Here is a 26,436-nt window from a genome sequence, read left to right on the forward strand (position 1 = left end):
ATTTAAAAAACCTTAGTGGTTTTCTAGTTACGAAAAAGCTCTGTGTTTTTGCTTTATCGTCTTTAGTTTAAATTGTTGTTGTTTTCCGTCGTTCAGTGTTTTCCGTCGTTCAACTTGAATTTTTTTCAATTAGTTGTAGACTGGAGTCACTGGACTGCTTAGTGCAGAAACACTCCTCCATTATTTAGGCGCTAATTTTATTGTCGCTTTTTCGCTTTTTCACCTTATAGGTTTTTACGTTTTTCGTTCAGTGATCTAGCACCAACTGCGTGTTTTATACTTATAGTACAAATCAGTTTGGTTCATCGTTTTATATTTTTTGTAATTGAGCGCAATTTAGCTAGATTTTTATATTCTTCATGTACTGACAATAGTACGTAGTTTCGAGCCGATCAAGTCGTTTTTAGGCTTTAGCCGAACATCATTGTCCTTATTTTAGTTAACAGTTTCCAGTTAACAAGTTGGGTAAACTGTTTTAATGGCGCGATGGCACAAAGGCCCTCAAGCCCGCTCAGAAATCAGCTGAGCAGTCGTGGAGTAGTGATTTCGAGCGACGAGGCGATTAACAAGCTATTGTTTCCTTCGGGCAGAAGTGTTAGCGAGCTATTGACTTGTTCCCAGTCGAGTCATTCGCGATTTTCACGCGCCAAAGCAACCGTACTGTGGGCTCTGTTGTTTAGGCCGAAATTAGCGTACAGAACAGACACAGCTGGTGGTGTTACTAGACATGTTTTTCTGGCGCCTGCCTACATTAACACCTTTGTGTCAAATAGAAAAGTCTGCCCATTGTTTGCTGTTCTGTAGTGGTGAGCCTTGTTTTTGTTGACGGCTTGTTGTTTTTGTATTAACAAAAAGTTCTTTAGAGTAGAATCCTAGAATTTAATATTAACATTTCAGATTAATTTAAGTTATTTTAAAAGGAAATCAGCACTGGTCTAGAATCTTGCCACATTTATTTTAACACTAACGAAACAAGTCGTCGAAGTTGAAATTATAAGTAAGGCATAGATATGTAAAAATAAATGTAATATTAATAGTTGAACCACCCAAACCTAAACGCACTCACACCCTTACCCAAATATTGTTGGCAATATAACCCCCCCCCCCCGGAAGAAAATGTGGTAGGATTCCCAGACCAGCGCCCTGAAATCTTCTAAATATGCTTGTTTGTGAATTACTTTTGATTACTTGTATATATTAAAAACACTTGAGTATTTAGTATGTAAACAGTTGAATATTTTGATTTAGATACAAGTGTTTTAACTTTTGTGTAATAAAGTAAACATAAAAGGCTGTTCATCGTGCCTTTGAAGTACAAGATTTTCTACATATGAAAATGGCAGCTGTTGACTGCACGCCGAACTATGGAAAGTCGCACAACCGAAAGCTGAATAAAAGTTCCGAATATCGTCGACCGTCAAACTTGTCTAGTCAAAGTAAGAAACACTTGTCACTTTGTTATTCACTGTATTTCCTTGCTCAAAACCCCACGAGACACACAAATCCCTGATAGCACCTGATAGCAAGATTACGTTGTGAGAGATAATGAATCTTTAGTGAATCAAATCTTAAACATTTTTTCTTGTTTGGGTAACACTGTTACAGAGAGTTGATGAGTTGATTAAGGCCATTGGAATTTTTTTTAGAATTCTTTTCAGTCATTTAGGGCTGATCAACCTTTTGTTCAAATACACCTTTTATTGTATTTGCTCCAAACAGACTAATTAATGTTTAACCTAAATTCTGTTGAATTCAATTGTCATTTACCATAAAATTGGAAAACTAACTGAAAGGAAGAATAAATGTTTTGAATGGTACCATAAATAAATAAAAATTATAGTTAAGAAAAAAAGACACCAAACAGCCGTGTTCTTCATGACTTACAAAAAATATTTTAGTAACTTTATATTCGTGATGAATGCCAAAAATTAAGATACATCTTAGGATGTAATAAACAGTTGCTTGGTTAATCATTTTTAAGCAATTTATCTTTTAAATAGACCCTCAAAGCAGACGAAAAACAGCTGCTGAAAGATTGGAAGCTGACAAGCTTAAGTATGTAAAGAGCTCAAAAGCTAGACAAAGAAGGTTTACACTAGGTAAGGCAGTATTTTGTAGTAGTATATTTACATATGTTGTGTCTTTCTGTAAGTGTAAAACACTTTATACTTAGTTTTCATTATATGATTTATAAAACTTAGTTTTTATGAAATAGTCCACCTGAAAACAATTTACTGGGATTTGTATGTATTCTCTTGCTAGCAGCACATAATACTTATTTTTTGGTTTGGTGGTTTCTTACCTTTTTGTGGGTTAAAATTGCTTTCTCACTAGAGGTCCTACTTAATATCTGTATAATTCTTTGTAAAATTTAAGCATTTATTTATAGCCTACACATATATTTTTTGTTGTTTAGTTTACTTTCACAACTTGTACTGCAACATTGTCCTAATATAATAATCCCTAATACTTTATACGTCATCAATAGAATATGTAAAATTAGCATAATTTATCTAACAATGCAAAAATGAAATTTGGAGACGGTGTGCTTAGTTAAATATGAAAACGGTGAAACGGTGTGCTTAGTTAAATCATGCACACTAACCTAGAGTGTGTTAGTCAAACTTATTTAGTGGAAATTAAGATTCATGGCAAATGACTCCATTTCCAAAATACATTTAAACTAAAATAAAAACGTTTGATGATTTTTAAACGTTTAACAGAGCTGCACAGCACGTCGCCGCACAATGACAGCACTGGAACACATTCAATGGGAACAGCTTCGACCGGTTCTCCCATAAACATGGACGATGAAGATACCAGCGATTATGTGGGATGCGATGTCGCAAACCACTATTCCAAAGACAGCATCCACAGATCGCAGAGCAATGGCACCTTCTACAGTGCAATTCAACCCACCCACCGAACAGTGGTGCGATCGGGCACTGACAGTAACTTCACTACAAGACTGGGAAATTCCATGCCAATGCAAACTAGAGAAACCGATGTTGTCGTAGTCCAACCTGTGCCAATGCGCAAAGCTCCTGTTCCTGAAGCAGCATCATCGCAAAAAAGCTGCAAAGAACCGACGCCGAGTAGCAATGGCAAGAATACAAACCGCGCTAAATCCCTTTCAAACTACCTGAATAAAGCAAAGGAAGGTCTCAAGGCCGTTACTTCTACCATTTCCGGTGGAGCTAGTCCAGATGACAGTACATCGGGAAAATCAAGGCAATCACGTTCCAGCACTGCGGGCAAAGGATCTAAATACCGCTCGGCCAGTGTTGGGGCAAGCGTTTACCGAAACAGAGAAGCTATTGCTCGCCAAACTGACAGGTACCCCCTTGATCGGACAGTTTCAGACAGCAACCCTGTAATGAGCCCCAGGTCCCAGCTTAAGCATGCAAGGAACAATCTGAAGAAAGTCAGCAACAATAAGCCAAAATATGAGAAAATATCAACGGCTAGCAATCACCCCAAGACGCAAGACGAAAACAGCCTCGAGTTTATGTCGCCTTCTGCCAGACCTAAATCGAACACATTTACTGTCGTACCCAGGACTATTGCCGATAAAAAGGTAACTAAACCTGGCTCTGAGCAAGGTAAACAGTCGCCGACCACAGACAAGCCTCCCCCTGCTTCTAAGCCGGCGCATTTACGAGGACGGCCGTTGTCGGTGATTGAAAACGGAGGTGCCCAAAGTAAATATTTGCAAGAGAAGTTAAGCAAGCCGGAGCGCTTCGAAGCTGAACACCAACGTGGTGTGGTTCGGCGTAGAAGTTCTTCAAGCAAAGAAGATGACCCTAATGCTTATGGTGAGTTGACCAACAACACAGGAAATATGTAGTATATATACATTATATATTCTGTTCATTTGTTGTAAAAGGATAATATGCCTATTGGGGTGTTTCATAAATTCCTAATGATCCCATCCCATGTGTAAATATATATTGAGATATTTCGAGCAATAAATCTGTCTTTTCTAGCACCATTTTATTAAACTTTTAATTTAGTGGTTTCAATAACCATTCATTTTGATCTTCACAGGTTATTTTTGGCCAAGCAACAAGCATATTTGCTGACCACAATTTATAATATTGAAACACTTACTTAATACAAAATCCTTCGCTCAGGCAATGATGTTGACTTTTCAAATCAAGTTGAATCACGTCCTCCTTTAGCAAGTGTAAGAAGGGTGTCTTCACAACGCTTAAAGCGAAGATCATGGGACCTTGCTCATACAATGGATACAAGCCTGCAGTTATCATTGGTAAATTTATGGTTTTGAATGTTTTTATTTATGTTTCATATTAAACAACAGTATTAGCTTCTAACATTATGATTTAGCTTCTTGCAAACGCTTTATAAAAAGTAATTCTGTTTGGTATTGGTCAGTTTGTCTTGAAAATGATTTAAATGCTGCTTTGTAGTTAAACTATTTTGATTTTGTTTCTTTAGAATAAAGCGGCAGCCCCTACATCTCTAACCCCAGACCCCGACATGGTGTTGACCTCTCCGCTAACGAATCTTCCCCGTCAACGTAAATCATGGAGTCGGCAACCAGCCTCGGCAGAAAACAGAAAATCCAATCGAATTTCCTACCATGAAGGTAAAAAAAGTCTTGCAAAACTGGTTATGAAGGGTTGTCATTTAGGAAATTTTTACTCTTTGCGTGTTTATTCAACACTTAAAAGTGGTTAAACAGCATTAACCATGCAATTATTTTTCAACCTTTCATTGTGACTTTTTGTAAATTGAGTTGGCTTCTTGGAAAGTTTTTTTGCTTGAACTAATTTAAAGGAATTACAGACAGCCCTGTTTCAAAGCAAATTTTTAAACATTGTAGGCTCCCTTTCGATAGACGTCAACTACAACAAGCCAGGTGCACGAAAGAGTATCACGGAAGCGTTGGAGGAAATATTCAACCCCTTGGAACAAGACGATGAAGCAAGATTAAACGCTACGTCACCCGAAACCACCACAGAGTCCAGGACACTTGTCGGACAAAACCATTTTTGTCGGACGATATCGGAAAAGGCAAATGAGCGCTCGGTGGCCGATAACATCAACAATTTGCTGCGCGGCTCTGAGGCCCTCGGCGACATCGAATTCGGCAGCACGACCAGATCGAAAACGCCGGAAAGCTCTCGATCGAAAACGCCGACCGGCGAACAAGCGATGGACTATTTCGGAGCTAACGATGTCGACATCGGTATCGTAACCAACAAATACCCGCCGTCTTCCTATTCAAAGTCCAAAAGCTCGGCCAATTCCTCTCCTGGCTCGTTAAACAGAAGAGCCAGCGGTTATCAGAACGAGGCAAGCAAAAGCACAGAAAGTGCATACTCGGATTCTCGGCCGTGGACAAGCTACGGAGACAATCAAGTAATCTCAACGCAGCCTTTGAATAGAATCGACCAGGCCCCTGCGGCCACTGGTCTCCAAAATCCTGCTGGAATACCAAATTCCCCAATGCTGGCACCAAGGTCAAGGAGAGAAGTAGCACCAGACTGTAATTTAAGGTAAAAACATTTTGTATTTTTGTATAATTTTTTTTAGTGGTACTTCCTGCTTTACTGAGACAGCAATACTGTTTGTCGTAAATAAGACACTTTTGTCATGTCTAGCAAAATAAGATTTAGAAATGCACTGGTTTAAATTGAAAATTTAAATGTTTGTTGAAAACCACTTAAACTTAACACAGTTTGTGATATTCGTTTTTTTATTTTGTGACAAAGTTCAAGTTAAATGACTAAAAATTACACAACGATATGATTTACCTGCAAGTTAAAACCGTTTTGCTCTTTAACTTTAAGTTTTATTCTAATATACCTTTAAATTAAAATAAAATAAGACACTATATATATTTTTAGAAGCAATACCAACTCATTAAGCCGATCTGGTGTGGTTAATGATGAGACCATCAACACCATGAGATCGCAAAACACATCAAGCTCTATGTCCAACGATGCTGCCAAACCATTCACTGGTAAGGCTCCCTTTGACAATTTATTATTAAGTAATAAAGTTATCTCCCTGTTTCTAAATTTCTGTTTTTGTCATTTTTAAGCTAGTCAACAGGACCAGTTAAGCTGAAACCCGTTTTTTTAATTGATTTTCAAACTTAATGTTTTTTAAGTTAATCACACGTTTTTGTAAAGAATATGTTGTGATTGTTACTGTCAGCAGCCGTTGTAACATCAAAGATACCTAGGCAATAGACATATTATCTTATCTAAATTGTGAACTTTAAAAGTCATGTATATATAATTCTTTTCAAAATAGGGTTAATGTTAGAGAACAACCGATGATTTTTTTAGGATTTTGCAAACCGATACGAATTTTTTTATTTACTCAAAATATCCTCAAAATTTTAAATATTTAAAAAAAAAATAAATAACATGTTAATTAAACTCTTTTTCGGCATGCTAACTTGGCATTATGCTTAACAGAATTAAAAAAAATGGGAAATTTGTTTGTTTTTTAAGAAAAAACTTTACCGTTACCTATATTATTGGTAAACAGATATTTTAGTATATCTCTTGTTAATGTGATACAAAACATTTATACCCACAATCTTAACTTATGCTTGAACATACACCAAAGTACAAAAAAATATGTTTTGTCTGTAGCTCTCACTGCAAATGACCTGAAGCCTCGCAAACAGAAGCCTGGTTTTGTGAACCCCACTATGCCCATGAAACCCACGTTCCCCTACCCCATGCAACCCACCAATGCCCGAAGTAACTCAAAGCGACACACAAATGCCCCAGTGTCACCCACAATGTCACCCCACAAACAGGTAAGCATAAATTGTAGTACAACCGATAGGTAAATATGCGTTGTAGTCAATTGTAAAACTTATAGGAATTACTAAATAAGTTTAGAAACTAAAAGTTTAAAAATCCAAATTTAGAACTGGATTGAATAAGATGTTTATTTTATTAAGTTGAATTTTTAGTTTATAAATTCATATATATTGTCCTTCGTTTGTATTAATTTTTATAAACGTATCTAATTAGGGTGGTAGTGTTTAATACATTAAATACAAAAAACATAGTTTTGGTATTTATTTTTTGAAAGCAATAATAATACAGTTTTGCAACTGCTTCTTTAACCATTAATTTTTATTTGCAACTCTCTTTGTTAAAATTCAGCAAGCGAGAATGTCTTCTTCTCACAACTCGAGGTCTTCCTCTTCCACTCCCTATTCCTCACTGAAGAGGACTCCAACATCTTCGAGAAGCTCATCGCTAAAGAGAAATCACAGACAAAGGTAAAAAGACTGACAAAAATAATAGTTTGCATTAAAGCTAAAAGGCCAATTATAAGCGGTATTGGTGTAAATTGGAACAGTTCTATGTTTTGAGTTAAAAAAGTTTACAAGCTACACTTTTATATTAATGACATTTAAATCCTCTTTTAATTTATATCTAAATACCCATTTACATCATTAAAAGCTAAAGACTATTCTATTTATACCTAAAGCTATTTCTACATAATTTATACCTAATGTATCTTTTACTTATTCCTAATGATTTTTTTTCGTTTATTTATAGCTGAAACCCTCAAGTTTTTATAAACGTATTTTTTAGGTCCAAATCTGACGTGAGCATGGTTCAGAACGAGCTGGACAGGTTTTTCTCGTCCATGGGAATGGGTGAAGCGATGATGTCACCTTACCCCAATTCCCCCGATACCCTCTTTACCACCGCACTTGTAAGCAGCGAATCGGACTTCTCATTTGCAGGTAATTTGGAAAATGCATAGTTTTTATGTAAGATATGTTGTTACCGGGCATAATATTGATCAAAACAGCTGCTCTGTTTATTGTAATTGTTAACCCACGTTTCGGCGACCTATCCAAGCCGCCTTCTTCAGGGTGAATGACATAAAACGACATTAGATAGTTCTTTTATATATACATATATACATGCTATCACGCGTCTAAAACAAATGACACCAGTTGAAGGTTATTAACGTATTTTTAGAGATACCATTTAAAGAGGTACATTATATATACTGTATTTGTTTGTCAAGTGCAAAACGTCAGAAAAATAATTACATTGAGACACATATTTCGTTTGGGACACGTTTACCACAAAAAATTATACCATCGCCAAAATGAAAGGCTGCCTAATAAAATAACCATACCTAAGGACACCTTACCCATAATGCTACTAAACCTATTTTGACATGTATCGATTTTTAATGAAAATCGATTTTTTTAAAATGAACTTCGATAGACTTTATATTATTTCATACTGGGACTTAGCCGAAAATCCTGCGAGATTCGCTAAGTTATGTCCGTAACCTGATTTGAACAACTAGACTAAATAATTTATTTTTCTCTAATTCAATAGAGCAAAATGCGGCTAATTCTCCAGAATTCTAATTCTAATCTCATTTAAGCAAATCTAAAACAACCTAATTCGATTTCCAATCTAATTTGGAAAAACTAAGAAATGTCCTAATTTTACTTCTCATTTAACTTTAAAAAGCCAAAACAAATCTAGTTGTCCTATCTGCCCGTAACGCACAATTCCAAAAAAAAAAAATCCACAGGAGCATCTGCTTACGTGCGAGACGGACCCGACGAGGTACTCCATCCCATGGAAGTCGATCCGATGACCGCCAGCCTCTCCCAAGTGCCTTCGGTCAGCATCATCGAGAAGAACGCTCGCATCATGCGGTGGCTCAACACCTGTCGGAAGAGCAACTCCTCCTCCGTTGCCCCTGGCAACAGCGTCGTGGGAGCACCACCTCCTCCGCGCATCCCAATCATGTCCGCTCCTCTCAAGGACTCTTCTTCTCCCGGGAACGGGCGGATACCCTCCTCGCCGTCCCAGAGGCGTATCCTGAGGAGCTACAGTGTCGAGTCACCCTCACTTCACCCCACGCAGCCCCCTCACCCACATAAGTACCCCGGATCGATGCCATACCTTTCCTCGCCCCCTCCCATACCGCCAAGGGTCGGTCTTCCCAAAGAGTCCGATGTGTAGTACTCAACGCTCAAGTTACAAGGGCAAGCACTATTTATATGCACAGGTTGGTACGCGTGTTTTTTCTACGACTTGGTGTATTAACTTTAACGGTTTGCAGAGCTCGAAATACGTCCAAAACTCCGATTGTCCGTAACATATTTTTCTATGGCCTGCTGAACACTGTTGATTTAGAGATGCCAAAACTTTTTTCCATTGGCATACCTAGACCCAACAAATCTCAAAATATACGAATAACGATTAAGAAAGTTTCCCAAAACAAACGAATTTTAAACAATTTTTTTTGCGCGAAAGTGCAAAAAATGGCAAATAAAATGGTGGCCCCAGATGCTGGCAGTGTTAAAGCACCCTGGGCTAAGTCATGCGCGTGTGGTTATATGTGTTCTAGTACTTCATTAATTAAAGCGAACTTGCAAATGAACGCTTTGCAGTTGTTTATCTCACTAAGTCGGTGCCCAAGCCTGACGTTTTGTAGCAAAAGCTAGTCAACCTACAATATCTCGTCCTATTATTTCAACGACAATATAAAGATATTTACGTAGTATGTTTGGTAGTCTTAGTGTGTGCGCTACAGCTGAGGTATACATATTTTGTTCGTTAGCATTAAGTTGTTATCATTTCGGCTTGTTTGATGAAACGCTACTGAAGGCTTAGGTATTTATTGTTGTAAGCCGTGCAACCCGCAGTGGTCGTCAAAAACATTTGTCACATTCTCACAGCGTTTATCTCTCGCCAAATCGCCTCATAGACGTGCCTACCCCTCGGCACTTAAACCTACCGGGGTGGTCCATTTTCTAAACTGGTCGAGAATTTTATTGTTAGTTTTTCGCTTCCTATAAAAAAACAGGCTGTTTTACTAGTTTTTTGTTTTGTTTACTACTTAGTCATTTAACATGGCCAAAAGGATGCATTTTTTACACATCGGCTATTCATGTCATTTAAATGGTGAAAAAAGCAGAAAAGTCAGTTTGCATTATAGGTAATTTTAAGGTGTTGTTTCTTTTTATCGATTAACGTTCTAAGAAAGTTTAAAAATCTGTGATACAAGTTGGAAACGTTTTTAAGTTTCCAAAACAGGCAATTCTTTTATCTTGATCCACAAACGCGACAACGAACTAAACCCACCAAATTTCAAATATCGCCGGATTGCCAAAACTTAAAAAATCAAAACAGCAGTCATCAATGTAATCCAGCGGTAAAAAGTAACCAATAATAGCCTTTACAAAAAATATTGAGTAATACTGTATCAAAATCACAAGAAAAGAGCAATACTATCCCCCCTTAATGCATTTCCATAACATGACCAGCAAAAGCAGAATCATTGGCAAGATACGTGAGAGAAAGTGGTCGCTATCGCCAAATAGTCGCTTTCAGTGATGCGAACCACCAACAACAGGCCCGGGCTCGCCTCTAACGCCACTGCCCTGCTGGTATGCCAGCTATTTCAGGCCACCGAGCCAAACGTGCCGTTCGGGCCCCGCTCAAAACGCCGTGACACTCGGCAAAGCCGTAGCTTCCCGGGTTTCCTGAGTTCCAGTCTTCAGGGCCAATTAAACCAGTCTGGCTTGTTCCGTTTTTTGATTGCTTGCTTTTTTTCGAGCGCTGTCAATTTCGGTGACCGATTGCGTACCTACCTGTACTGTACCTGCGCACGTCGTAACAAGGTAATTTGTCGCGGCTACTTTGCCCAGGAATTTTTGCACTGCATCTTGTGATCGGCTGTTAGGGGTTCATACGTGCAAAGAACCCGTGCGAAATATATCTATTTTTTGAAGTTTGTTTCGTTACAAAGTTAAACTAGACGGGGGTGCGGTTGTTGTATATTTTGTCAGGGGATATATTTTCAGGGCTTAGTGTTTATTTTAAATTTTTACTTTATTTTAATTTTTTTTTTTTAATTTTTTTTTTTAATATTCTGTATTGTGTACTTTATATTATATATTTTGTTTTTCATTTTCCTTAACTTGTTTCTGCAAGCAAAAACAGATATGGCCGAAAACTTCCCCACTTAACTTATGCCTTTGATGCGAAAGGGGTTCAAATATGGCGTAGATTTTGGGGAATGATCGAAACATATATTTGATGAATAGAATTTACGTAGATAATGCGTATGGTCATTTTATTAAATTTTGGCCAGCTTACGTGTTTGAAAATCAAATATTATCATTCTCTTAAAGACTAAAAATGGTTTAACGTCTATGGTTTGCTATACTTTTGCAAACTTTTACTCGGTAATTTTTTACCATGGCTTGGTCCGAGCAATCACTGTTAAAACAGACTTTAAATCTGTAGTTTCAAACAATATGAAAAACACTATTATGTGCTCAGAACGCAAACTATTAAATCGAAAGTTTTGCTAGATGTTTAGGCCTGATGTTGGTATGCTGGATGGAGCAAGATGCGCAACAGGTGCTAACAGAGGCGTAGACTGCCTCAAGATTTCGCATTTAAATTTGCGGCGGTAAATACACCCTATTGACACTTGATTATTAGGCGAAGATTATCGCGAAGTTATTGGTCGCCCGAAAAAAAGCTAACGCCGCATTGAAAGCAAGCATTATAAATGAGTCGCCGATATTTTGCTTTGAACATCTCTACTCGCAATGCTTTCCTCCGTTAATTGTACGCTGGGTGAAACTTTATTCACGGCCTTACCTGTTTGTGTAATACCACGACAATATGATGAAATACGATTTGGAGAATATTTGAAAAAATCGTATTTGGAGAATATTTGCTATTTGCACCTGTATAGTATGTTACTCCAATCCAACATATCAACACACAATTTTAAGTTGTGTAGGCCTGGTGTTGATATGTTGGATTAGAGTTGCCACTAGATTTCGCATTTAAATTTGCGGCGCCTTTGATGCGAAAGAGGTTCAAATATGGCGTAGAATTTGGGGAATGATCGAAACATATATTTGATAAATAGAATTTACTTAGATAATGCATATGGCTATTTTATTAAATTTTGACCAGCTTACGTGTTTGAAAATAAAATATTATCATTCTCTTAAAGACTAAAAATGGTTTAACGCCTATGGTTTGCTATACTTTTGCAAACTTTCACTAGGTAATTTTTTACCATAGCTTGGTCCGAGCAATCACTGTTAAAACAGGCTTTAAATCTGTCGTTTCAAACAATATGAAAAACACTATTACGTGCCTAATACGCAAACTATTAAATCGAAAGTTTTGCTAGATAAGTTTAGGCCTGATGTTGGTATGCTGGTTGGAGCAAGATGCACAACAGGTGCTAACAGAGAGGCGTAGACTGCCTTAAGATTTCGCATTTAAACTTGCGGCGGTAAATACACCCTATTGACACTTAATTATTAGGCGAAGCTTATCGCGAAGTAATTGGTCGCCCCAAAAAATGCTGACGCCGCATTTAAAGCAAGCATTATAAATGTGTCGCCGATATTCTGCCTTGAACATCCCTACTCGAAATGCTTCCCTCCGTTAATTGTACGGTGGGTGAAACTTTATTCACGGCCTTACCTCTTTGTGTATTACCGCGACAATACGATGAAATACGATTTGGAGAATATTGGAAACATCGTATTTGGAGAATATTTGCTATTTGCACCTGTTCTGTATGTTACTTCAATCCAACATATCTACACACAATTATAAGTTGTGTATAATAATATAATAACTTATGGCTTTGAAGCGAAGGGGGTTCAAATATGGCGTAGATTTTGGCAAATGATCGAAACATACATTTGATCAATAAAAATTTACGTAGATAATGCTTACGGCCATGTTATTACATTTTGGTCAGCTAGCATGTTTAAAAAGTCAATATTTTCATTCTCTCTAAATGATTTAACGTCTATGGTTTGCTATACTTTTTCCAACTTTTACTGTGTAAATTTTTACCATGCCTTGGTCTGAGCAATCACTGTTGAAACAGAGTTTAAATCTGTAGTTTTAGCAATATGCAAACACGTTTATGAGCCTAATAAGCCACGTTTTATATTGAAAGTTTTGCCAATTTAAATCCAATAAACGCAAGATTTATTTATTTATGACGCCATGTTATGACGTAGCTTTGTAACGTCGTCGTTAAGAATGCGTTAAACTTAAGCTTTTTGTTGTTGCGGCCCTTGTATAATTATATTTGCTTAGACCTGGTGTTGATATGTTTGAATGGTGCAACAATTACAACATGTGCTAACAGAGATGTGTACACTGCCTGTAGGATTCGCATTTAAATTTGCGGTGGTAAAATATTTTGTGTTGTAAGAGCAATAGGTTTTTTTACTTAGAGAGGCCTCTTTATGAAAGGCAAGTCGCATGTGCATAGTTTTACTAGGCAAGCCACTTCTAACACAAATGTTGCACGCGCGGGACAATAGGGCGCAGCAGGGATGCCAGCAGCCGCCTCGTCGCGACGCAAGCTGGACAAAGCAAGCGAATATGAACGAATTCTGTATGAAAGTTTTTCTGCTGCTAGATGGCTGTCGTTAGCTACAAAGTGCTAAAACGCAATATTTCAGGTTTTTACCCCCCAAGCAAAGGCCCCTGGGAGTGCAGCCTCATAAACTTTTACAAAGCACCTACATACCACTCTACGCCATGTCTGAAAATTTGAAGGTTCTACGATGTCTACTTTTTCTATAAAGCTTCGGACAAAACTCGGTCTGAAACAAACCATAGGAAACCATAGGAAACCATAGGAAACCAAAAAAGAACTAGACGGGGGTGCGGTTGTTGTATATTTTGTCAGGGGATATATTTTCAGGGCTTAGTGTTTATTTTCAATTTTTACTTTATTTTAATTTTTTTTTTTTTTAATTTTTTTTTTAATATTTTGTATTGTGTACTTTATATTATATATTTTGTTTTTCATTTTCCTTAACTTGTTTCTGCAAGCAAAAACAGATATGGGCCGAAAACTTCCCCACTTAAAATATGCCTTTGATGCGAAAGGGGTTCAAATATGGCGTAGAATTTGGGGAATGATCGAAACATATATTTGATAAATAGAATTTACTTAGATAATGCATATGGCTATTTTATTCAATTTTGACCAGCTTACGTGTTTGAAAATCAAATATTATCATTCTCTTAAAGACTAAAAATGGTTTAACGCCTATGGTTTGCTATACTTTTGCAAACTTTCACTAGGTAATTTTTTACCATAGCTTGGTCCGAGCAATCACTGTTAAAACAGGCTTTAAATCTGTCGTTTCAAACAATATGAAAAACACTATTACGTGCCTAATACGCAAACTATTAAATCGAAAGTTTTGCTAGATAAGTTTAGGCCTGATGTTGGTATGCTGGTTGGAGCAAGATGCACAACAGGTGCTAACAGAGAGGCGTAGACTGCCTTAAGATTTCGCATTTAAACTTGCGGCGGTAAATACACCCTATTGACAGTTAATTATTAGGCGAAGCTTATCGCGAAGTAATTGGTCGCCCCAAAAAATGCTGACGCCGCATTTAAAGCAAGCATTATAAATGTGTCGCCGATATTCTGCCTTGAACATCCCTACTCGAAATGCTTCCCTCCGTTAATTGTACGGTGGGTGAAACTTTATTCACGGCCTTACCTCTTTGTGTATTACCGCGACAATACGATGAAATACGATTTGGAGAATATTGGAAACATCGTATTTGGAGAATATTTGCTATTTGCACCTGTTCTGTATGTTACTCCAATCCAACATATCTACACACAATTATAAGTTGTGTATAATAATATAATAACTTATGGCTTTGAAGCGAAGGGGGTTCAAATATGGCGTAGATTTTGGCAAATGATCGAAACATACATTTGATCAATAAAAATTTACGTAGATAATGCTTACGGCCATGTTATTACATTTTGGTCAGCTAGCATGTTTAAAAAGTCAATATTTTCATTCTCTCTAAATGATTTAACGTCTATGGTTTGCTATACTTTTTCCAACTTTTACTGTGTAAATTTTTACCATGCCTTGGTCTGAGCAATCACTGTTGAAACAGAGTTTACATCTGTAGTTTTGAGCAATATGCAAACACGTTTATGTGCCTAATAAGCCACGTTTTATATTGAAAGTTTTGCCAATTTAAATCCAATAAACGCAAGATTTATTTATTTATGACGCCATGTTATGACGTAGCTTTGTAACGTCGTCGTTAAGAATGCGTTAAACTTAAGCTTTTTGTTGTTGCGGCCCTTGTATAATTATATTTGCTTAGACCTGGTGTTGATATATTTGAATGGTGCAACAATTACAACATGTGCTAACAGAGATGTGTACACTGCCTGTAGGATTCGCATTTAAATTTGCGGTGGTAAAATATTTTGTGTTGTAAGAGCAATAGGTTTTTTTACTTAGAGAGGCCTCTTTATGAAAGGCAAGTCGCATGTGCATAGTTTCACTAGGCAAGCCACTTCCAACACAAATGTTGCACGCGCGGGACAATAGGGCGCAGCAGGGATGCCAGCAGCCGCCTCGTCGCGACGCGAGCTGGACAAAGCAAGCGAATATGAACGAATTCTGTATGAAAGTTTTTCTGCTGCTAGATGGCTGTCGTTAGCTACAAAGTGCTAAAACGCAATATTTCAGGTTTTTACCCCCCAAGCAAAGGCCCCTGGGAGTGCAGCCTCATAAACTTTTACAAAGCACCTACATACCACTCTACGCCATGTCTGAAAATTTGAAGGTTCTACGATGTCTACTTTTTCTATAAAGCTTCGGACAAAACTCGGTCTGAAACAAACCATAGGAAACCATAGGAAACCATAGGAAACCAAAAAAGAATAACGGCAAAAACAAGATATGTCCCGAAAATAAATTTTCGGCCCATATAATAACGGCAAAAACAAGATATGTCCCGAAAATAAATTTTCGGCCCATATAATGAATGCTGGTCGCAATAACCGTTTTAAGAATACCGTTTGATTTTTTTGCGTTTTCGTACGATTTCGGTTATTTTCAAAATGGTAAATAATTAAAGGGAAATGTTTAACGCATAAACAAAAACGCCCTAATTTTTTAGGGCCAACAATTTTTTGCTACATTATAATTTGATTGTCCAAAGGTACTCGGTTTTCGTAGTTAAAGTCTTTAAAAGTTAAAACAGTGGCAGCTCGTTGCGTCTGTTTAGACTCGCACATGTGCGATTGTGTGTGTGTGTGTGTGTGCAAGGTGCACGTACAAAACGCGCATACATTTCTATTGGCCCATGGCCTAAAAGTTTGTTAACCTGATTCGTAAATTAACTTTATTAAACGGCCCATTAAAACAGCCGAGTCCTCTTTTACAAGCGCTTATCTGGACTGTTGTTTAACCCATGTAAAAATGACCAATCGAAAACACATCTTCGCATACGATTTTCATCAGTATTAGTACAAAACACAAAAATAGGATTTAAAAGGGGACAGTGGGCTTTTATTAGTAGCCGTGCACCCGACTACTTGTTGCAGGCAATTTACCCCCTTATTTCGACCAACCTTGTCCCCTAGCTCCATGAAACGCCTCTTTGTCTGCGCCAGTTGGACTGGAAAGCTACCGTTGGCTTCCATACGCGGCGCTGTTCGTCGGTAAACAAGCTAATTACCTGTCGATGGTGTTGCGCGGTTATGACTACCTTTTACATGCTTCCTGCTAACAACGTAACGGCACCAAATAGAACCGATTCGCACCAGTTGCTTAAACGTATCCCCTTTTTAAAAGTTGTACAATTGTAGCTTTGTTTGAAAATATTTATTTAAATCGTTTTTCACTCTTTCAATGGCGTAGAAACCGGAGGACAATTAAATACCCAACTGTTATGCAAAAACTGTTCAATTGGCGAAAAAAAAAATTGGCTGAAAAAAAGAAACCTGTTTAAGGGCTATATTGGGTTGTTTACCAATCTGCCATTCCGAGCTTTATAATGAGATTTTTCCCATTTATCTCACCTTTTTGAAGATATAAAGTTGTCACACGTTACAACACGCTTCGATAAAACGAAGCAAACTCCGTAAAGCAGCCATGTTTATTTTTCCAAAAGCCCTCAAAACTTATTGCCGTCACAAAAAAATCCTTTTCAAAACCTCACAAAATCTCGCACATTAAACCCAATACCAAACAGCTAGGTCACCTAAATTGCCTATAAGCACAAAATGATTTACATGGAGGTGGACTTGCAAAACAAAAGCCCACAAAAATTTCGTTGAACAATTACGTTGGCCGAACAAGGACGAACGCAAAGTAAGTCGGCTAAAATAAACCTAATACGGGTTTGCTACAAAGTCGTTAAATTGTTAGAAGTCTTAATGATATTAAATTAATTTATTTATTTGAATTTTTTTGAAAACTCTATGTTTTTTCCAAAGTAATTCAATAGTCTTTTGGATTTAGTTAGCATACATAAGTCATCTGTTTAGAAAGTTACAGTAAAACGAAACAGTTAAGAAGTATTTATACTGTTTTGTTTCAAAAAACGTCGAGCCATCCAATTTTTTGTGTTTAATAGGCTATACATCTTCTTTGAAAAGTTCTTAAATATCTTCTAAATTTATTTTTTATATAAATATTTTTTTTGTATAGTTTTTCATGTCTTTGAATTTTTTAAAACATTTGTTTGGCAACCCAGTAATAAGATAAACACGAGGCCTGGCGAACGCTGTACTTGTCAGGCAACATCAGCGCGACGTTGACCCGACGACCGTTTGGCGATTCTCGGCCGATAAGAGACGCGGTGAAATGCGGGGAATGCGTGGGGCGGATTAAGTCCCTTGCATAGCGCGCCAATGCAAGTCCGTAACGACATTAAGGATCGCGCGTTTTGCAAGAACGTCGCGGTCCACAGCCGTTTAGCTATGCGACGGGACGCTGCCCTCGGTAAATAGTTGACGTTTGGTTTAGGTGTGAAAGCACCGCCGTCTACTTTGGCGGGCTAAACCCCTAATGCATACAACACGCACCCTTGTTGAGATAATTTATTAACGAATTTGGCCGCTGGTGGACTTTTATGCGCTTCTGCTAATAGCAAAACGCTGTCTTTTTAAACTTGGTTTGTTCAAATACTTATTTCTTTAAGTTTAGTATTGCAAAAATCCATAGTATCTGCGATTTCAAAGTTTCCAAATATTTCAATTCGTTTTTTGTCCTATTGGAAATTTCCAAGTTTTAAACATGCCAAATTGTTTTCTTAATATACCGGTCCCATTATACTTTAGGTTTCTGCATAAGTTAAATCAATTTTCTTAAATATACTTTTGTCAATCTGTTAAGTTTCCAAATAAATGCAATGACGTTCTTTGATTGTGCTATTGCCAATCACTTTTCCGGTTATGTTAAACTAATTTCCTTCGGCATTCTGTTGCCAATTTCCGCAGTTCCCGGATACGTCCACAGCAATCCATTATTAACTTGTGAAGCTTCCATCAATTTATCGCCGTATTTTCGGAAAGCCGTTTACTTAGCATTGACGTCACTCCTGGAACGCATCAGCGAAAAAGTTAACCCGCAAAATCTCGGGGTGCTAAAACAATTGGCGACTTTTACCCTATAAAGTGGCTGTTTGGTGTGATGGACGATTCTTTTACGATAAACCGATCCGACTCTAAAGCAGCATAACTGGCCTTAAGCCCCTTACTTTCGCGCTTACCGCTTGACAGTCTTCCAAAACTGACACTTTCTAAAGTTTCGGATCGGTGCGAGATTATTTCTCCACGCGTTAACCGCAAACTTTGACAGGTTAAGGCCGACGGCTTAGCCCTCCCTCTCAATTAGACGCGCCGCGGAAATGGTTGGCTATTGGGGAACGCCGTGTTTTTGCACCTAGAATGCACCTTTGCGGCTTTAGCAGCGCAGCGAAAAACTTAGTGCTAACTTTTTTGGCCAATTCTAAACAAGTTTCAACGAAAACGGAACTTCCCAAACTTTTCTGCGAGTCCTTTTTATCACACTTTTGTGTAAAACAAAACCAAAAATTTGTTTGTCTGTTGTGTTTCAAAATTTGCGTATAACAGTCAAAAAATAAAATGTAAACAGATTGAAGACTCTTTTCGAAATTGATAGCTTGACTCGAGACCCCTAAAGCTTGTTTCGCGACCCCCAGTTTGGCAAGCTCTGGCCTAAACAATACAATTTTAGTGCCTTGTTTATTTGACTGAGCCCCGGTATTTCGTTGTATTTATATGCACTGCTAAAGTAAAACAGGAATTATCTTTTAATGTGCTATTTGAAATGGCATAGGACGACCAATAAGAATGAAAGTAAAAGATGAAGTGCAATGTTTTTTTAACTACCCTACATGACAACCTACCCAGGTGAAAATAGTGAAATGGCAAAAAGACTATCGGATGAAAGGCGCCAAACATATTTAAGCACCTAATCCCGTATCTTTTGAATCGATCCTTTGAACCAAACTGGGCCACGGAGTGAAAAAATCGCATTGTTATGAATGGAAGTATTTTTCTAAGCGGACATGTAAACTTGCCTAGAGGTAGCGGCGGCATAGCGAGCGTAACTGGAGCGTTCTTGACCTTATAAGGAGCCGCGCCGCTTGGCTGGCACTTGGGGTCTTCAACGACCGTGACTGGTTTGAAATAGACCGGCCCCTGTACTCCAAACTAACCCCGGACATTTCCCAGTGCTCAAATAGACTTTTCGAAAAGACAACCTTGACCCTTAGATATTGGGGTGGAATATCGACCTTGAACTAGCAAAAAACAATATTGAAATAAACCTTAATAAATAGACATGGGATGTGTAATCGCAGTGTTGTACACAAGTCCTTTCTGACTTGTTGAGTCCCAGTCAAGTCATTTGTAAAATAACTCGAGTTCAAGTATTATAAAAAAATAATGCAAGTCAACTCCAAGTCAAGTCATTGATAAAATAAAACATTAAACTATCCAAACTGTTAAAGTTGGAAGTTGCAGTCTAATTGTTTTACGTGCACAAATTGAGATAAATAATACATTTTTTTGAAAATATTTACTGCAAACGATTTATTTCAACCAAAGTTAGTTGGCACAAACGCTTAGCTCAAAAGACTTAGGAAGTCAAGTCATTTGAAAACCGTGATTTGAGTGCAGTTAATTCAAGCCGGGGAAAATTGAATCAGAAAAAAAAAACAAAAAAAAACAGCGGTGGTGTAATGTAGCTATATAGACTGCCTAAACCCTTTCTCTACGTGTTGCTAAACAGCTCTTCAGAAACAGTGGTAGGTATCGAATTGCGGTTTAGTTATGCGTTCTCGGTTGCTGGTTAAGGGTTTTCGTCCGTAAGCCTTTCCCGTGGTGGGATATCGCCTGTCGTGCCTTGTTCTCGTTGAAAGATTGAACAGATTTACCTGTGAACGCCTCGACCCCCTTGTACCAAGTTCTTAAGCATACCGGGTGATGAGAGACATTTTGAGGTCCGATTTATGATAAAATGGCCCCGATTTTAATAAATCAAAGTAAGGGTGAGGTTGATAAGCCGATAATTGGCGGCAATTTTGTCAGAATTGTATAAAGTTTACTTCGTACGCTTTTAATCTACACATGGCAAAACTTTTACGAAACTTTTTTTAATTTAATGTTAAACGGGTGTCAAACATTGTCTGAACAATTATTTTTAAATTTTTGAGCCACTTTTGATTTCTTATTGCTTGATTGTATTTTTGCTTTAGCGGTGGTTCCCAACTTTGGAAAAGGGTTTTCTTAAACAATAGGTTTCTTACGCTTACTTGTTTTATGAGGTCACCTTAAAAATGTCCACACTGGTCCAGCGAACGAAAATATTTTTTGGTGGGTCCACGTATAAAAAGTTTTGAAACGTCTGTTTTTTTACCAATCTTCGCTGTCAATTCGCCCTAGAATCTGTGATTGGGTTTAAAAACGCATAATCCCGGTACAGTTATACCAGCAAATAAAATAAAATTAGGAGCAAAAATGGTGTTTTCGCTTAGTGTCAACAGGTTAACGTAGAAACTATTCAAAAACGGGTCACATAAAAAAGCGAGTATCCAGTTCTCCGTTGGTCGTTAGCTAAAGTGAGCGGCAAAGCCGAAAAACCAACAAGCGCTTGCACCGACCCGTGATAAACCCAAACACGGGTCGCGCCTATTCCTCAATTCGTGACGGAAAATTACAGAAACGGTGAGAATGCGAAAAGAACGGTGAGCGCGCTTCTGTTTGTACGAGCGAACATGTTTCATCAGAAATTAGTGAAATTTAGCAAAAAAAAAACAGGTAGCTATGTTATTCCATTCTTGCGCTGGGAATCCTAGTTCAAAGAAAAACTGATAAAAACCACGCCCCTCTTAACTAGACCCACTGTCGAAAAACGATATATCCAGAAAATTTTTTCTTCACCGGGCGTCGTATCGTTATTTTCCTATCGTACCATTTGCTGCCCGACGAAAAAAAAACGAGATAAAGTATTTGCACAAGCATTGCATAAGCGTTAAATAAACCAAGCAAAAGAAACGAAAAAAACGTGCTTTATTGCGTTCCGGCTCGCGTCCGGGATTTTCATCCGAGGTCCGGTTTCGAATTTCTCAGCTGTCCTGGCTTGAGCCTTCGTTCCAGCTAGTGAGCTTTGGTCTCAGGCGCAGAATTGTCGCCCAAGTATTTCGCCATCCTACGCTAAATAGCTCGCAGCCTTGCCGTGAACCGTGCCGCGTCGCTAAACTGTCACGCCGCTGTAACTGCATAAAGAATCTACCGGTAGTTTTTGTAAGTGACCCCTGTTTGAGACACGCAGTTTTATTTCTGCATGCAAAGCTGTAAAAAATATTTAGAAAAAAAAAACGATTTAAATGTGTAAACGACATAAAGAATATACCGATTGTTTTTGTAAGTGACCTCGTTTGTGGCAATTTTGTTTACATAAAGGTAAAAACTTATTTTTAACGAAAAATATTTAAATTTGTCACTCTAGTTTAAATTATAAGTTTGAAGAAATCTGTTCTTTTAATCTAATTTGAGAAAACTAAAATGAAATCATTCTAATCAAATTTGGAAAAAAACGAAATGCTCTAAGTTTAGTTCTATTTAAATTTTAAAAAGCCAAAATAAATCTAGTGGTCCAAGTCTGTCCGGTGCCTCTTTGTTTGAGTAAAATGCCAAGGCTTGGTTTATTATTGTTGTGAACTTTGCTGATGGTATGACGAGATTCAAACGCAAGTTGTATTTGTTATTGCCACCGGAGTTGCAGTATGACTGAAAGGGTATCGCCTTACGTCGCCCCTAACCCCAATGTTTACCTATACTTTAGCGCCGAATATTTTTCCGCTGATGTGCTTGTTTTTGTTACACGTGGTTAGCCGAAAAGGTTGCAGTAGACCTGGTGAACCATATTACTCTCGCTACTTCTTACTTGGGAACTTAGCAGTGCGACTTTTGCGCATAATTGCCTTGTTTTTGTTGCACGGATACGCATGCCTACTTTGAGCAATTTTTAGGGCGTAGCTGTTTTTATTTGTTGTGTTGTTTTTCGGTTATTGTTCGCCGAACGCGCACTGAACGCCCCGTTTCTAAGGTGAACAAAAAAACAATTTTGCAAAGGTTTTGTGTTTTAACAAAAAGTGTTTCTTGTTTCACATTTATTCAACGATTCGAACCGTTCCTTTGGCATAATTGCAGCTTATTGCAAACATGTAATGTTATTATCTCGAACATACTCGTATTGCAAGTTAATATACGTTCTAGGTAGTCGTCCAGACCAAGGAAAAAAGTATACATATTTGTTAAAAAAAAACACGTAAAAATTTACAGCACCGCTTCGAAAATAACAGTTTAGGGGCCACTACCTGTTAAAACTACAGAGCGATACGACGGGCGTTTAAAATATCTGCAATTTCTCCTAGTTTTGTTACATAGGTAGGTTTTTCGTTTCAAGTTGAAAGATATCGATCTGAATTGGTTGTGATTTCATGTAAAAATCGACATTGAAACAACTAATTTTATTGGTTCCTTGCGAGCAACTAAATATATACAACAACTATAGTAGCTACAACCTACGTCAAGTAATATAGATTAATAAAACTTTGCTTCTATTCCCGAAGAGAAGAAAACGCGCTCTTCCTTAACCAAAGATGATGCTGTCGCGATCAACCTTGCACATGCGCACTCGCGAATCTACCTCCAACAAATAACAACGTATGCTCGGAAAACAGCGACCCCAAGCGTCGAATTCGGGACTGGGTCATCTTCCACTTGCGGCGACATAGAGCGACCGACGTCACGCTGCCTTTCACTGATTTGTCGAAGCATTGCGAATCGCCAAAGCCGTTTATAAGTCAGTGTATTCGCCGCTGCCTTTTTTTGGGATTTAAAAAGGAGCCTACTGCTTTTAAAGCTGGGAACTGGTAGGGGGTTGGTTCAACGCAAAGGTGTGGTTGAAAATTGGAGCCTGGATAAGAGATCACTTCGGCAATAATTTTAGGTTGCTTTCCGCTTGGTGATTTTTCCGTTGTGTGACGACAATTATAATATTTAAAAAAGTGCTTTGACACTTCACCGCTCGTATTAAATTTCTATCCAATTTACCAAAGTCTTATTATTGTTTCGGCGATATGCACTTGCGCCCCACGTTTTACCGTTTTAAAATGCAAGTCGACAATTTTAAGTGACATTCTGTCGTACAGTCGCGAGTGATTTATTTTGCGAAACAAAATTAAAAGATGTTTTACACACCGTAAATCTCACTTCCCAAAACCAAAACTTCAACCCTCTCGTGAAACTTATTTCCTGATTTCCTGACTCAAAACGAAAAAAACAACAATTTTCTGCCTGTCAATTTTTTTTCCCAACGTTGAGCTTGCCGCCTGTGGCGTGAAAAACCGAAGAAGATCTGTTTTTTTTGTGACGTTTTAACATAAAAGGACATTCTGCAACCGTTGCAGAATCAGTCCACGCGTTATATTGATCACAAACGTCGTTCCCTTGTGATTCGAGGCATACTTAATCGTCTCTCAACAACTAAGCGTTCGCAAAATCGGTTTCAATCCCTTCCTGTTCCATATTATTTAACGGCTCGTATTGGGCAGCTTGCCATGGCCAACCTTCGGCTTTCAGTTCGTTGAAAAAAATCTCGCGGAAATGTTTTCGTGAACGTCATGAATCTGCCTATGGTAAAGTAAACACAATCGACAATTTGTGTAATGTGTGTGTTTGTGTGTTCGTATGCTGCCTGGCGCCGCTTGTATCGCCAACGTAAATCGCAAAAAAGCTAATTTGGGCAATTTTTCGCTTAAACAGGGCGAAACTGGTTTCCATTGAAATTTACCAGCAAAACTTTGAAACTTTTCGGCTATTTTTTTAAATAATAGTATAACTGCTTTTCGAAATTTCTTTCATCTTTTTTTGTTATTAAAACCCAACCAGTGCGTTATGGCGTTTTTTTCTTTCAGAAAATCTAACTTTTGTTCAATCAGTATTATCGTCCGAAATGTGCGTGTAATGTGTTGAGAGCCAACGACTGTGTCATTTTTTAGTTAAAAAAACGCTGCGTATAGTCATTTGCTAACCGCTGTGATTATAAATCTCTCTTTCTTATTGTTTTACTTGTTCTAAGCCATGTTTAAGATGATAGTGTTTCTCCACATTAATTATCTTTTTATCGCAATGAAACAAATAATTATCCTTCAATCCGACTTAATTTGAAAAAGTTCGGTTTCAATGCTGCTAAATCATCACCAATCAATGCTTAAATGTCTGGCCTGCAATTTTGAAACTTTCATTACCTTTAAGTTTATCATAAACTTCATCCCCTCTCTGTACTTCATTGCATGAAACATGAGTTTTTTCCTTCTTACTTCGCGTTTGTTTTCGCCTTGTTCTTTTCTTATTTTTTTGCGTTAACATAGTCGTCATAGTATAATAAAACTACGCGCAAACTTACACTTTTGTTGTCAGATTTCTTTTCTGAAGACAATTGCTCATTAGTAGGGCGATTATTTTTTGACCTAAAAATAGGAAATTTTGACCTAAAAAATTGAAATTTTGACAAATTTTGTGCTCAAAATATTTTTTTTGACAAAATTTTGTCCAATTAAGAAATACATTGGTTTAAAAACATATTGTTTTTGACTTGTGTCTTGGTGTCGTCAATCACACGTTTTAGATGTTTTACTGAAGATTGGTGGTTGACAAATCAAATATTTTGGTTTGGATTATGCAGAACTCTTAAATACTTAGTTGATATTTTCGGCATTACAAAATAACAAACAACTATAGAAATTCCAAAGAACAAACCACGACGTTGGTGATTTTACTAAAATGTTGTGTAAACAGTTCAAACGGAGCGTAAAAAACAATAGTAGAAAATTAACAAAAACCTTGTTATCGAAATAGCAAAACAATCCGTGTGGTTATTTCTGCCAGCTCGCTAAACCGAAAATGCTCTGATGATGATATAATACACTTAAAATGTTGTTAATTGTAACTCAAAACTAATTTATATAGACAAAATGTTAACTGAACCACAATTTCAAAACTATGTCTGTAGTTTTTTAGTTTTGTTACCTTTTGACTTGAAAATAATTTGGACAAATTTTGACGTTACGTGAAAATTTTGACAAAACTTTGACTTCTTTTTGACACGTCAAAAAATAATCGCCCTACGCATAATTAAGGTATTACTGTTACTGACGTTTAGTCAATTCTTTATGTTTTACCTAGAAATTACGATAAATTTTAAATAATTAAATTGTAACGCGCGGTAAAGTTTCACTTAAGCCACAAGAATTCGGTGAATGTTTTCTCGTGTTTCTTACCGCCAGTATTCTACTTTTTGTAGCTGCTTTTCTTTTAGAAAACGCATGTATGAAAGTCAAAATCGCATGTGCTACATGTACCTTTTGTACCCGTCTTTAAGTGCTGAAATTGAATATATCACCTTGATGAAGCATACATGTTGTTGTCGATACTTAAATAGCAATGGACTAGTTTTCGCCGCAAAGACAGTCAAATACTGTTACCCTCAATGTAACTGCTGAGAAGCTAATTACGGCAGTCACAGTTTGGACTGTAAAAAAGCTCCTACGTAATACGACATCGTTTTCGATATTGTAAATGTGTTGTCGATATATTTTACACAGTACGATTAAATCAAGGACATATAAGCAAGGTTTGCTTTCTCCCTAACGCAGATTTCAACACTTAAATTCCTTGACATGCCAGGGAAAATCCTGGAGTATTCCAACCCTTCACTAAACCTCGTTTAGTTTTATTTGTTTACCAACAAATCACGCCAATAACGTCAAAGTTTACAGAGTATAACTTACTGAACGTTGAAAATATATTGTGGTGACATCATATTATTTTTTTTAAGCATCGCAAGATAAAAAAGTTAAGAAAAAGGTATTAAACTCTCTGCTATGTGTTTTTAATCCTTCGCATTTTTATTATGCTTAGGGTAGCGTCAAGTATGTTTTACAAACCAATTGCAGTCAAAGTTTAAAATGTACGCTACTGAAAAATAAGTTTGTTTGAATTAATAGCAGATTTCAA

General features: G+C 37.5%; 1 protein-coding gene across 2 annotated transcripts; it reads left to right on the forward strand.

The window, feature by feature from the left end:
• The first annotated feature begins 1,226 nt into the window (after positions 1-1,226).
• Positions 1,227-25,555, forward strand: LOC146157267 (uncharacterized). 2 transcript variants are annotated; one of them, XM_083386338.1, is made up of 12 exons: positions 1,227-1,436; positions 2,001-2,099; positions 2,724-3,815; positions 4,134-4,270; positions 4,459-4,609; positions 4,847-5,522; positions 5,877-5,989; positions 6,633-6,802; positions 7,158-7,276; positions 7,596-7,750; positions 8,566-9,048; positions 22,989-25,555. In XM_083386338.1, exons 1-11 carry the CDS (start codon positions 1,331-1,333, stop codon positions 9,000-9,002), a joined length of 3,255 nt encoding a protein of 1,084 aa, XP_083242464.1. In that variant the 5' UTR covers positions 1,227-1,330; the 3' UTR covers positions 9,003-9,048; positions 22,989-25,555. The 2 variants fall into 2 exon arrangements, with proteins under 2 accessions (XP_083242464.1, XP_083242463.1); XM_083386337.1 differs by having other exon boundaries at positions 1,228-1,436; positions 5,874-5,989.
• Positions 25,556-26,436: the final 881 nt, after the last annotated feature.

This window comes from Ascidiella aspersa, chromosome 4 (assembly GCF_963924565.1).
Source record: "Ascidiella aspersa chromosome 4, kaAscAspe10.2, whole genome shotgun sequence".
Lineage (NCBI taxonomy): Eukaryota > Metazoa > Chordata > Ascidiacea > Phlebobranchia > Ascidiidae > Ascidiella > Ascidiella aspersa.

What these genes read in the sequence shown, in the direction of transcription:
- LOC146157267 (XM_083386337.1), top strand. Translation starts at nt 1,331, where the DNA reads ATGAAAATGGCAGCTGTTGACTGCACGCCGAACTATGGAAAGTCGCAC. An exon ending in AGATGACCCTAATGCTTATG is followed by an intron (nt 3,816 to 4,133) that starts GTGAGTTGACCA and finishes TCCTTCGCTCAG; the next exon opens with GCAATGATGTTGACTTTTCA. An exon ending in ATCGGACTTCTCATTTGCAG is followed by an intron (nt 7,751 to 8,565) that starts GTAATTTGGAAA and finishes AAAAATCCACAG; the next exon opens with GAGCATCTGCTTACGTGCGA.